This window comes from Dromiciops gliroides, chromosome 6 (genome assembly GCF_019393635.1).
Source record: "Dromiciops gliroides isolate mDroGli1 chromosome 6, mDroGli1.pri, whole genome shotgun sequence".
Classification (NCBI taxonomy): Eukaryota; Metazoa; Chordata; class Mammalia; order Microbiotheria; family Microbiotheriidae; genus Dromiciops; species Dromiciops gliroides.
In genome coordinates this window covers 7,272,584-7,286,048 of record NC_057866.1, presented here as the reverse complement: position 1 = coordinate 7,286,048, position 13,465 = coordinate 7,272,584, and the positions used below count along the sequence as shown (strand labels likewise).

The 13,465-nt window shown below is 47.8% G+C and overlaps 1 protein-coding gene across 3 annotated transcripts in view; it reads right to left on the bottom strand.

The window, feature by feature from the left end:
* The window catches only part of KMT5B (lysine methyltransferase 5B), a 62,146-nt gene that overhangs the window by 25,855 nt on the left and 22,826 nt on the right, over positions 1 to 13,465 (bottom strand). For all 3 annotated transcript variants that reach the window (XM_043971065.1, XM_043971063.1, XM_043971064.1), the window contains exons 2-3: positions 9,459 to 9,673; positions 7,638 to 7,785 (exon numbers count right to left, since the gene is read on the bottom strand). In XM_043971065.1, coding sequence (XP_043827000.1) covers positions 7,638 to 7,785; positions 9,459 to 9,597 — 287 coding nt within the window. In that variant the 5' untranslated portion in view covers positions 9,598 to 9,673. The remainder of the gene's footprint in view (positions 1 to 7,637; positions 7,786 to 9,458; positions 9,674 to 13,465) is intronic.

Below are 13,465 nucleotides of genomic sequence, written 5' to 3'. Positions count from 1 at the left end.
TCTGAACTCCCTTTCTCAACCTAATTTCAAACTAATGACAAGTGCCCACCCAGTCACTAAAAACAGTCTAGGGGAAGGAATGGCTCCCCTGCCCAGCCCAGACCTGGTGCAAAGAGAAGTCACGCTGGTATAAGTCTCCCCTTCTCCACTCCCAGGGCAGGGAGAGAAGACACGGAGAGCTGCCCATCCCAACCCTGCTGAGGGTCTCAACGGCCTCATTCCAGCAGAGTGCGAGGTCCACACAACTAGCTCTTCCAGGTGACTTCAATCACTTAACGATTGTGTTTCCCTGTGGATCGGTACACGTGTCTTCACTGGAAGGCCAGAACTAAGCTCTGGCTGACTCCAGCCCTGCCTCTGCCATGTACGGGTCACTTCCATGGGCCCATTCCCTCATCTGCCAGACAAGTCATCTCAGATAACGCCCAATGTCAGAGATAACTGACTCAGAGCTGGAAGGGACCCTGGTTTTCCGGTCTAAGCTCCTCATCTTACACATAGTGACTTGCCCAAGGTCAAATAGCAAGTATGAGAGGAGGGATGACCCAGGTACAAATCCTGCCTCCAGGATCAGTGTCCTCTCCTTTTCACACCACACTGCCCTGGCCCTTCCCAAGAGCTCTGGGTTCTTGGGGTCTATGGGATTTGTGCTCTTTCCTTACAAAAGGAGGATCAGGTCTAGGTGGCTAGCCATCGGTTGTTGGGCCTAAATGCCCAATCAAGCACACTCCTGAGCCCAGCCCTGGACACTGGCTTCTGCCAATGCCTGGGATGCACAACCTTCTGGAGAGGGGCTGTGCCCCTCAGTGATGTCTCCCTCCTTCTGCCTCTCCCAGTGAAGACTGTGACCCTCGCCTCCCTGCCCTAGACTTAATATGGGCAATAACTAGATGAAGATAGTTATGTCACCTGCTAAAAGCCAAAGGAGTTTCTCCATGTCTTACTGTTACAGCATTCCTAATGGTGGTGCAGTGCAAAGACTCGGGTGCAAAGAGCTGCTCCTTACCCTCCTTCTCCAGTCCTGCCTCCTTGTGCGTAAAGGAAGGTGTGGGGCTGGGTCCCTCCCGGTACCAGTCTAGCCTCTGTATTCAGTCTCCTGGATCTTCACTAACTGCCTATGTCCTCCTCCTGGGATTCCATAGCAGACAAAGCCACTGGGCCCAAGTTCAAAGCCTCTCTCTGACACAATGGATACAAGTCCCTGGACATCTCCACACCTGGGATCCATGTGTAAAACAACACTAGTGCTGCCTAATACCAATCACTCAAGTTGCCTTTAAGCTTCAGATCTGTTGATTCAGCAAAATGGCTCAGGCTCCTGAGGCAACTCCAAAGTCCATGAGGCAGGCCTCCGCCTTAGGATCGATGGAGAAACACACAGAGAAAAGCACCCATGCCCAGAAAGCTTGGCCAGGGGAAGCAGAAACTTTCCACGTTCCCTGAGCTGGGGGAATACGGGTGTTTCTTTCTGCCCTGCACGAGGACTATGTCTGCTCTCTACCCCCAACCACACAAAAGCTGGCCCGGCTTGCTGAACCGACGCTGCTTTCTGCAGGAATGCAGCCTTCCTATGGCCTAACCGACAGCAACATGTCGGTGCTGTTGGGGATTTTACTTTCTAGACAACTTTTCAGGAACGTTCTCTTCAGAAATGGACAGGATCCCTACATTACTCTCCAGTCAAAGTGCGGCCAAGGATGCTGAAATACTGCAGAAGCTGAGGGGCTTCACAGAGCAGGGCATTTCAGACATTTGTTGTCATTTGGTCATTTCAGTCATGTCGGACTCTGACCCCATTTGGAGTTTTCTTTCTTTCTTTTTTTTTTAAATTTCTGAATAGAATTTTATTTTCCAAAATATATGTAAAAACAAAGTTTTAACATCAATTTTTAAAAAACTTTGTGTTCCAACTTCTCTCCCCCCCTCCATTCCCACCCCCCCAACCCACAAGAACTCAATCAATTCAAAATAAGTTATACATGAGTAGTCATGGAAAATTTCCCATATTAGCTAGTTGTGAGAGAAAACAGTCAAAAAAACCAAAACTTCAGATTAAGGAATTGTCAAAGAGGAAATGAAAAAAAAATGTTAAATGTGTTTCCATCTGTTTTCAGATACCATCAGTTCTTTCTCTTCAGATGGGCTGCAATCTTCATAAGTCTTTCAGGGTTATATTGGATCACGGCCTTGCAGAAAACAGCCACATGCTTCCCAGCAGATCATCCCCCACTACTGCTGTTATTTTGTATACAGTACATTTCACTCTGCTTCAGCTCATGTAGGTCTTTCCAGGTTTTCCTTATAGTATCCTGTTCATCATAACCTGTATATAGTACCTTAAGCTTGACAGAGAATTGTCTTCATAAAGCCCAGCAATGTAGGTACCATACGTTTTGCCATTATAATCGATCATCATAACTATTTCCCTCCATCCCAGTCCCTTCCCATGACATTTACTCTATCTTCTTTTTACCTATTCCTCCTCAAAAGTGTTTTACTTCTGACTATCCTCTCCCTCGCTCTGCACTCGCTTTTTTCACCCTTCCTTCCTTGTCTTCTTCCCCATCTATTTTCCTGCAGGGTTAAATAGATCGCTCCTCCCAACTGGGTATGAAAGTTATTCCCTCCACGAGCCCACTCCAGTGAGATCAGGGTCCCTGAACTAATTCTGTGTTCTAAATTTTTCTTCCTCCCTCCCTCCTCAACCCTCCCTATGAGATCAAGCAATTCAATATGTCATACTGGTGCAGTCATGCAGAACATCTTCATCTTCCTTGAAAGTGTTTTGCTTTTTACTGCTCTCTCCCCCAGTCTGCCCTTTCCTCCTTCCCTTCTCCCGCCCCCTTTTCTCCCTCCCCCCCCTCCCCAGGGCAAAAGTATATTACTATAACCTACTTGAGTATGTATGTTAGTCCTTTTTTGAGCCAATTCTGATGATATTAAGGTTCACTCACTCCCCAACTCCTTCCCCCTCTTCTACTCTCCTCCATAAGCTTTCATCTTGTTTCCTTCATGTGAACTACCTCTCCCCAGACCATCTCTCCCCTTCTCTCTCTCCCAGTTTATTCCTCCTACACCTCAACCCTATTTTAGTGATGTCATCATGGATTAGTTAGGTGGCACAGTGGACAAAGCACCAGCCCTGGACCCAGGAGGCCCCAAGCCCCAATCCAGCCCCAGACATAAGACACTCCACCCTATCTGCCCTACAAAGAACAAAACATAAATGCTTTACAGATATCATCCCTTCATATTCAGTTCAGCCCTGTCTTCTATGAATTTCTCATGAAGACTTTTTGTTTTGTTTTGGTTTTTGGTGAGGCAATTGGGGTTAAGTGACTTGCCTAGGGTCACACAGCTAGTAATTGTCAAGTGTCTGAGGTCACATTTGAACTCAGGTTCTCCTGAGTCCAGGGCCGGCGCTCTATCCAGTGCACCACCTAGCTGCCCCTGAATTTCTTACTGAGATAGTTCTTATGATTTCAAAGTATTATCTTCCCATGTAGGAATGTAAATGGTTTGATCTTTTAATATCCCTCATGAAGTCTTCTTCCTGTTTACCTTTTTATGCTTCTCCAAGATCTTGTATTTGAAAGTCAAATTTTCTATTCAGTTCAGGTCTTTTCATCACAGATGCTTGAAAGACCTCTTTCTCATTGAAATCCCATTTTTGCCTCTGAAAAATTATACTCAGTTTTGCTGGGTACATGACTTTTGGCTGAAGTCCCAGTTCCTTTGCCCTCTTGAATATCATATTCCATGCCCTTCGGTCCTTTAATATAGAAGCTGCTAGATCTTGCTTTATCCTTATTGGAGCTCCACAGTATTTGAATTCCTTTTTTCTAGCTGCTTGCAGAATTTTCTCCTTGACCTGGGAGTTCTGGAATTTGGCTATAATATTCCTGGAGGTTTTCCTTTTGGGATCTCTTTCAGGAGGTGATTGGTGGATTCTTTCAATTTCTATTTTAGGGGGCGGCTAGGTGGCACAGTGGATAAAGCACCGGCCCTGGAGTCAGGAGTACCTGAGTTCAAATCCAGCCTCAGACACTTGACACTTACTAGCTGTGTGACCCTGGGCAAGTCACTTAACCCCCATTGCCCTGCAAAAATAAATAAATAAATAAATAAATAAATAAATAAATTCTATTTTAGCTTCTGCTTCTAGAATATCAGGGCAATTTTCCCTCACAATCTCTTGGAGAATGGTGTCTAAGCTCTTGTTTTGGTCATGGTTTTCAGGTAGTCCAATGATTTTCAAATTATCTCTCCTGGATTTATTTTCTAGATCAGCTGTTTTTCCAAGGAGATATTTCACGTTGCCCTCTATTTTTTTCATTCAATTGGATTTGCTTTACTGTGTCTTGGTTTCTCATAAGGTCACTAGCTTCCATTTGTTCAATCCTAATTCTTAAGCAGTTATTTTCATCAGACAGTTTTTAAATCTCCTTTTCCATTTGGCTTTTCAAACTGTTGGCTTTTTTCTCATGACTCTCCTGCATCGCTCATTTCCCTTTCTAATCTTTCCTCCTTTTCTCTATATCTTCTTTCTATTTCTTCTACTTTCTCTTCAAAGTCCCTTTTGAGAGCTTCCATGGCCTGAGACCAGTTCATATTTTTCTTGGAAGCTTTGACCCTGTTATTATCTTCTTCTTCTGAGGTTGTATTGTGGTCTACCTTACCCCCCAAAGAAGTTTTCGATGGTCTTCTGCTTTCTCTGCCTACTCATCCTGGCTTACTATTTCTTGGCTTTTAATGCCTTCTTAAAGTGTGGTGCTGCTTCCAGGACACACTGTTCAAGCTACAGCGTGGCCCGGGGGATGGTTGGGCTTCTTCTCAGCCTGCCTGGCCTCACTTTCACTTGATTTTAAACTCTCCACTGGGGGTTGGGGGGCTGCTTCTCGGCTCCAGAGGGTCCCAGGTGTTTTGGGTTGGGGGGGGGGGAGGGCAGGCTTTAATCTCATCTGGCCTGTTCTCAGATCCGGAGATAACCTCAGGCTTACTTTACTAAACAACCAACCAGCAAAGCTTTCTGTGGTGTGGTTCTCGGCTTCTGATGAGACTGTTCCCCTGTTCCCCTCCCCCATCTGGGTCTCCCGCCACTCAGGATTTCTTCCTGGTTCCCCACTGGGGTGGGACAGTCGAATCCTTCCCCCCAGTCCACTGGTACCCGCCCCCCCCCCCCCCCCCCCCCGGGGCCCAGCCATTCAGTCTGACCGTGTGCTCAGTTCCAGAAGCCGCTGGTGCTGCAGCTGATCCAGCGGCACTGGGGCAAATTCCTCTGGCGGGTGTCTGGTGTGTCGGCCCAATTGCGGGGTTAGGCTTTACTCATGGCCCAGCACGGCCCCTGAAATCTATCTACAGCTGGAGAAAACTCTCAGCCCGTATTTTTGTGTGTTTCTCTGCCCAAGGGTTCTTTTATTGCTGTTCTGGGGGTTACTGTATCAGGAGCCCTGTGGGTGTAATGTCTTTCCTCTGCTTTCTTGGCTCTGCCCCTGGAGTTTTCTTGACAAAGAAATGGTAGTTTGCCATTTCCTTTGCCAGATCATTAGACAGATAAGGAAACCAAGGCAAGCAGGGTGAAGTGACTTGCCCAGGGTCACACAGCTAGTGAGTATATGGGGCTGGATTTGAACTTAGGGAGATGAGTCTTCCTGACTCTAGGCCCAGTGCTCTGTGCACTACGGCTCCACCTGGTGCCCAATTTCAGATATGGAAGGTCTCAAAAAAAGCAAAGTCATTTGTGATCTGTTATTAAATGATTATATCCTTTGCACCCTGACGACTGTGCAGCCCACTTTGATGCCCACTCAGGACACGAGGAATACAAGCCATCACCGCTGAATGGAAGTGAGGGCGTCTGGTGCCCACTACCAAACCACACTGACTACAACCCAGGACAGCCTGAAGTTCCACTGCTCTCTGCACCCAGCTAGGTGGGGGAGCACGCTCAAACACGCTGGTCCTCTTCTCCCCAAGACTAACAGAGACAACCTTGGACCACACTCTTATTTCTCCTTTTGTTCAGCCAGCCTCTTTTGATTCATTCTTTTTTTTTTTTTTTAAAGTGAGGCAATTGGGGTTAAGTGACTTGCCCAGGATCACACAGCTAGTAAGTGTTAAGTGTCTGAGGCCGGATTTGAACTCAGGTCCTCCTGACTCCAAGGCCGGTGCTCTATCCACTGAGCCACCTAGCTGCCCCTTGATTCATTCTTTAGGAGGATCAGGGACACTCCCTTCCTCACTTCACCACTTGGGGTTAGGAGGAGTCCATGGTATCTTGCAGCTGATCTCAATCATCCACGGGGCTGGGGTCCAGGGAGGACCACTAGAGGACTGTAGTACAGTCCAAAGCTGAATTCTCTAACCAAGGCAAATCCCGATCCCAAGCCATTTCCCTTGACTCCCCACCTGGACCTGCACGGGCCCCCATGATCACCATGTTGTCTACCTTCCTTCTCTATGCCTGCTGCTTCTCTTTCTGGCCTGGAGCACATGCCATTCTCTAGCACCTGTGGCCACCTTTGCTGCCTTCTCTCGGCCCTCCTTCCCCTGGCAATAGTTGGCCACTGCTGACCACATCTCCCTTCTGGAAAACCTCTCCAGACGCCAAACTACCCTTGTTTTCCTCCAGCCTCCTTCCATGTTCCCTGCTCTGATGTCACGCAAGGCGGGCTGGATGGGAGGGTCGAGCCTCCTGGCCCTCACACTTGCTGGCTCTGTGGCTCTCTGGGCAGCCTCTAAGGTCCTTTAGAAGCTGTAAAACATTAGGTGCCAGGTATTAGCTCACTTACTTTCCTGACTTCCACAGTCATTTCTCAGCAGGTTACCAGCATTCCAGCCCTGAACTCTCTCCCGGGTTCTCATTCTCCATCAACTACTGAACACAGATAAATCTACTCTGCCGAATTCCAGAGACCTAACATCAGATTCCTATCCTTCCCCTACTGTGGCTGCCCCACTTGTCAAAGGCATCTTCACCTAATGTTTTATGCTTCTTCCAGTCCTCCAGGAACAAAGCTGGGAGCCCCTACCCACTCACACTTGGCATGCTTGCCCTAGATGCCCTGGATCTGCTGTTAGGTCATCTTTGTGTACGGTCTTTACAAACATTCACCTGGCAGAGAGATGCATGGGAATCTGTACTTTCTAAGGATCCAAATGGACATTGAACACCCAGCCCCCCCATCACCAGTGGACAGGCTAAGCTACAGGTCAAGCGAACAACTACTGGACCACTTTGTCAGTGCTGGTCCGAAGGAAAGCCCTATCGTTATCTAATCCTTTGGAAGAAAGCCCTTTCAAGCCCATTCAGGGACCTCTTTAGGGAGATCCTAATTAAAAGGCTGTTAGCATCAACAGCCAAATGAGCAGCAAGTCAACCATCCAGTCTGCTTTCCCCCTTAGTCTATGTCCAGCTCCCCTAGAGAGGCGCACAGGCTCCCACCCCACACAAGGACCAGGAAGCTGACCTTCCTTGAGGCTGGACACAGGGCTGGGAGCTGTGGGGGAAAGCATGATCCTGGAGCTCAGCCAGTTCTGAGCCTCAGACTCCCCCACCTCCAAGTCCCTCACTGTCCTAAAGACAGCTCAATCAACAGTTTCCTTGTTTCCCTTCAGGATAAAGACAAGAAAATTACCTAGTGTTCATTTTGTGGGTCTGAAAGCCTAGGTAGGGGTCAAGCACCAGACTGGTGGCTAGGTCGTCGTTTTCACACAGTTCCTTGGCAGACATCCCAGAAGAAGGGACATAGCGACTCTGTCCCTCAAACCCTGAAGCACCGCTACCTGGGAAAAGGAAGAAGCACAGAGGTTACTCTCTTCAGTTCTCCAGCGCATCAAATCAGCAATTCCTTGTCCCAATCAATGAGCGAGCAGCCGGCCGGCCCTCCTGCTCCCTCCATTCCTCGCATATTCTCATTTCGCTTTGGCGGTGAGGGGCCTGGGTAGGCAACCTTCAGGCATCTTCCTCACTGCACAGGTAGGAACCCGGGAGGACAATCCCAAAGCTTTAACAAGGTGACAAAGTTGCTCACGGGGGAGAAGAAATGGAGGTAACAGGTTCTCTGGGGAGTCCTAAGAGCTTGCAGCAAGTAAAGGCTAAGAGTTTTGGTTTTTGTCTTGAAGAGAAGATCTGACCTCACCCCCAGCCTTTACTTGAGGTGGGTTATCACTGCCACCTGACAGGTGAGGCAAGGAAGGGACAGGGAGTGCCCTTGCCAACAGCCGCACCCCCAAGCTAGTAAGGGGATGAGGAAGAAACTGGCCCAGACTGCTCCACTGCTCATTACCAAGAGTCTCGGGGTCTGCAGGGAGAGGAGAGAGTGAAGTGAAATGCTGGTTTTGAAGAACAGGTGTGGACACAGGAAAGAACAGAGCTCCACATTCCGAGCCCAGGACAGTTTGGTGTTCATATTCTAGGGCACCTGACCTGGCCTGGGACACCCGCCCTGGGCCACAAGCTTGGGCTGACTGTGGAGTCTATCTGGAATAGGAAAGACGGGGGTCGGGCTGGAGGGCACTTATCTCAACCCAAACCCAAGAAGTTTGCCCAGTGACAGCCTTGCCTCTTCCCCTGGACATGAGGAAACTCAATAACCCTCCTGAACCCCTGGAACAACCATACAACTCTGAATAACAAACTGCATATCCCTAAAGTAGCACTGGCAGAGACACCCCCACCCCCGCCCCCAACAGGGCAGGTTGGCAGCTGAGTCTTGGAGAGAGCCATGAGAAAGGAAGTGACCTGCTTAGGGTCACACAGCCCAGGCGGGAGCTCAGGTCTTCCTGGCTCCAAGGCCAGCTCTAAGTGTTCCGCCATTCTGCCCTTTACCCTTCAATAATGTACTAAACCCACAATTTCTTGGGGGAGAAAAGGCCCCCTTCCAACTAAGAGGCACAGAGATAATTAAATGATTGTTTTATTATGCACTATTTAATACACGCCAAGGTGACCGGCTACGCTGCCTGGGTAGAGCAGCTAAGATTGCTTCGTCAGTGTCACCTGGGCCCCGGCCCTATTTCACCCCACAGACACTAAGATGGAGAATGGATTCTGCTCCCCACGACCATTTTTTACAATCTCTATGGGCAAGTTATCAAAACCAGCCGTTAACCTGACTTCCACACAAAAGCGTGTGTCTCGATGCTTTACTGGGTGCCCATGTAGCAACACTGTGCTGTCCTTTGGGAAGAAAGCCATTCTTTAGGCGCAGATCTGGAGAACCAGAGGGGGCAGTTCCAAGCTGCAGACCCCAACCCTGGGAGTCAGATTTCTGCATCGGGAATCCAGCAGACGCTGTTACTCACTCATCTTAACCAGAGTTGCATGATGACAGTTTAAAAGTAGGAAGAAAGGACTCTTAATTTGCACAGGATGAAAACTGTCAAAGATAATTACAAAATAAAACATATCACCCCCATGCCAATGCAAACACCCGAGAGGTGAAGTGTGTACCTACATCTGCTTGACCTCCTCTCAACTGCATTTCTGCCAGCCTTCAGGGCGTCCTTTCCCGCGTGCTGGTGTTCATTAGACAACTTGCCTCCATGTCTCCTGCCATTCACCACCATGTTCTTGGAGTCTCCCAACCACTTCATACCCACAGACAGCCCGACCCAGTGGCATTTAGTCTCTCTCTTCAAATAGCTTAGAGAATAATGTCAATTTTCTCTCCTAACGGAAACAAAATATGGGAAAAAAAAATAACTAGGGAGGTAAATACAAGTGACACCATTATGCTACACAGACGCCTGAGAAGGACACTCATGAGCATGAACAGTAATGGCACAGTCGTCTCTACTATTCAGGGAGACCCCTATAATCTCATGCCAGGGAATGTAGCCAAAGGTCTTTGTGTTTAGTAGGTGGCACTGACTTGACTTAATTCCTTGTTATAATGACATCTGAGGTACAAATCCTTACATGCCATCTACTCGGCTAACTTATCTGTTAATAAATGGACAATTACATAGCACTTTCAGGTTCTCAAAGCCCTTTACATGCATACCTTCATCTGATCTTCACTACAACCCTTGTAAAGTTAAGTCCTACAGGCATTATCCCCATTTTATGGATAGGGAAACTGAGGTTGGAAAGGTTAAGTGCCTTGACTATGATCACCCAGCTCATGTCTGAAGTAAGATCTGGGGGCAGCTAGGTGGCGCAGCGGATAGCTCTGGATTCAGGAGGACCTGAGTTCAAATCCGACCTCAGACCCTTGACACTTACTAGCTGTGTGACCCTGGGCAAGTCACTTAACCCCAATTGCCTCACCCCCCCCCCAAAAAGTAAGATCTGAATCCACATCTTTCCTACTCCAAGCCCAACGATATTCTATCCCCTCTGTCACATGGCTTGCTCTGTTGGCTAGCAGGCAGTCTACAAACAATCTGCCACCCTAAGTCCCACATATCAAAGTAGGTAAAGCACTCTATAATCCTAGGGAATATCTAAACGGAACCTATCACCGATTATTGTTGTTGTTGTTGTTGTTGTTGCACCAACACTGGCAGATATGAATTCCAGATTATCCACAATTGGACAAAAATCACAGCAGCGTCACAACTTGCCTCCGAGGTACCAAAAATAGAGTCGCTTCTCTTTTGTGGCACCGTCTTACCAGGACTTATTTCTCAGCAAGTACGGTACTGAGATGGCATCTGCCACCCCAGGGAAGAGGATGCTCAGCGCCATCTGAGGAGTTCTGCGGCATTTTAAAGACAGTACAGAATAAAAAATGTACAAGTGACCAACCACCAAGCATTCATTTGGCAATTGCTGCGCTGGCCTGGCGCTGGGCACAAAAAGGCTGCGAGGTCAAACGGCTCCTGACCTCTAGGATCTTACACTCTACTGGACAGGGAGAACACGTGTAGAGAAAAGTAAACACAGGATACATACAAAGGGATACTCAGTGATGGGGAAGGAACATGAAAGACGGGGAAAGAGGAAAGGCCCCTTACAGACCAAGGGTCCAAGAAGCTGACGGTACGAAGGAATGCATTCAGACAGACAGGCAAAGAAGGGAGGAGCCACATCAAGCAAACATGGGGGTGGGTGGGGGGTGTTAAGGGGCTGGAGCTTCCTGGGCAGAAGAGTGACACAGTCATGTGTCCTACACAGCTGCAGGAACCCAATTTGGCACCTCTGCCAGGGTGGATTGGAGGAGAGAGACTGGACACAAGGAAACCAACTAAGACGTTATTCTGATAGTCCAGACCAGTTAAGATGAAGGCCTGGATAAGGTCCAAGTTGTGGCATAAGTTAAAATGAAAGAAATAAATGCAAGAGATATTGAGGAGGTGGGACTGACAAGAATTGAGAAGTAAATGGGGGGGGGGGGCGTTGAGTGAAAGGGAAGGGTTACAAATTGGGGGAGAGGAGGGGCTGGAAGGACAGTGTTGACCTGACCAATACAAGGAGTTAAGAGGAGAGAGAAAAAACAATGACTTTTTTTTTTTAAGCACGTTTAGTTTGAAATGCTTATAGGACATCTAGGCTGAGATTTCTAGCTAACAGATGGAGATGTGGAAAGGAGCTCAGGATGGAGACAAGGGCTACATATATAGATTTTGGGGTTATCTACATAGAGATGATAGCTAAATCCATGGAGAGGTAGTATGTGTTTGTGGGGGGAGAGATGGGGAGAGAAAGGGAGGGAGAACGAGCGAGCAAGCGCATATCAAGAGAACTGCAAAGATCAATTGTCATAAGGAAAAGATGTCTAAGAGCAAAGGATGGGTGGTCAATGGCGTCAAATGCTGTGCAAAGATGAAAAAAGGATAAGCCTAAGAAAGAACGCTGGACTCAGAAATCAGGAGATCCTTGTGACCACAGAGAGAACTCCTTCAGTAGCGTGGTGAGGGATGGAGTCCAAAAGTGGACAAAGAGCCCCAAGCCCGAGGAAGAGAGCAGGTCAAACACTCCAAAGAGGCCTCCATAAGGAGAAGGATTAGAAAGGGTTAATGGATTTGGCCATTAATAAATTGCGGGTAAGCCTGTCGAGTGCAGTTGCAGTTGAGGGGGGGGAGGCTGGAAGTCCAGCTGGCATAGAGGCTCTTATTTCCTGGCAGGAAACTGAGGCCCAGGAAAGGGAAACCTCACTGCGCCAGGCCAGACAATCAGCATCAAAGTTACAATAAGAACTCAGGGCTGGGGCGGCTAGGTGGCGCAGTGGATAAAGCACCGGCCCTGGATTCAGGAGTACCTCAGTTCAAATCCGGCCTCAGACACTTGACACTTACTAGCTGTGTGACCCTGGGCAAGTCACTTAACCCCCATTGCCCCGCAAAAAAAAAAAAAAAAAAAAAAGAAGAAGAAGAACTCAGGGCTCTGGCCAGGGTTCTTCTCCACTTTCACTGTGCGATGAGAACTCAAGAGGGCTGTCTCCTACAACTGCTCCCTACAATTCCTTTCTCCTCCTTCCCTTTATGATGCTCCAACAAATGTCCTCAAAACCTCAAGTCCCAGTGAATGTGCAGCACCAACAGGCTTAAGCAAAGGCGTCAACAGCATCAGATCCTGGCCAGTGACTGCCTTAAGGCGTCCCAGGTAAAGTGAACCCTCTTACTCTGCCTGAATTCCAGCCCTTTCTCAATCTCAATTACTACAATCCAGAATCAGGCTAATCACCTCCCAGCAGAGGAGAGCACAGGGCGGGCATTTCTAGGTCACCACAGTATATACCACACTGAATGCAGTGCCTCTTTTACGTGGGTTAAAATGGAAATAAGTGACAAAGGTCTCACTTGAAATCATAAAAAGATAACCCATTTAATTCAGAAAGATCCAGAATGCTCAGGAGATGCCACATCATCTAAATTTTCCTTGTTGAACAGATGACAAGTTGTTAATTCAAGGAAACAAAAGAGACCACTTATTTAATAACCCATAAGATGCTTAAAATCTAACTTTGATGTCTAAAAAAAATCTAATGCGTGGTCACCTTCAATGAGAAGCTTCAGCACCAGGCTTTGGGCGTTAAGCATTTATTAAAGCATACCGGGTATTCACACGGAGTTCAGAAAGTTAAGAAAAGGCCTGTCTAGCCTAGAGTTCCAGCCCGGTCGGGTTCTTCCTCAAGTCCTCTGCCACAAGCATTGCCTCAGACTGAGTGTGGAAGCTTTTGATAGGTCCAGAGCAGAGGCGGGCCTTACACACTGCTGCAAGCTGATTGGCAGGTGTCATCCAAATCCATTGGTTCACTGGACTTGAAGGCAGTCTCCAGCTAAGTTCAAAGTCTTTAGCTTCTGAGAACAATGCCGCCTTAAGGGCCAGCCAGGTGTGGTTATTAAATCTAATGAACTTGAAGCAGGCTAATCGGCAGTCAATCACTCTCACTTAATTCAGTTTAGATTAATCTCCAGGTGAGCCTTTGAGTATCTGCCAAATCCCATTCTTTTCTCACACCTATGACTTATAAATGACCTTCTTCAAGACCAAGAGTCACAAGCAATACTGTGAGTG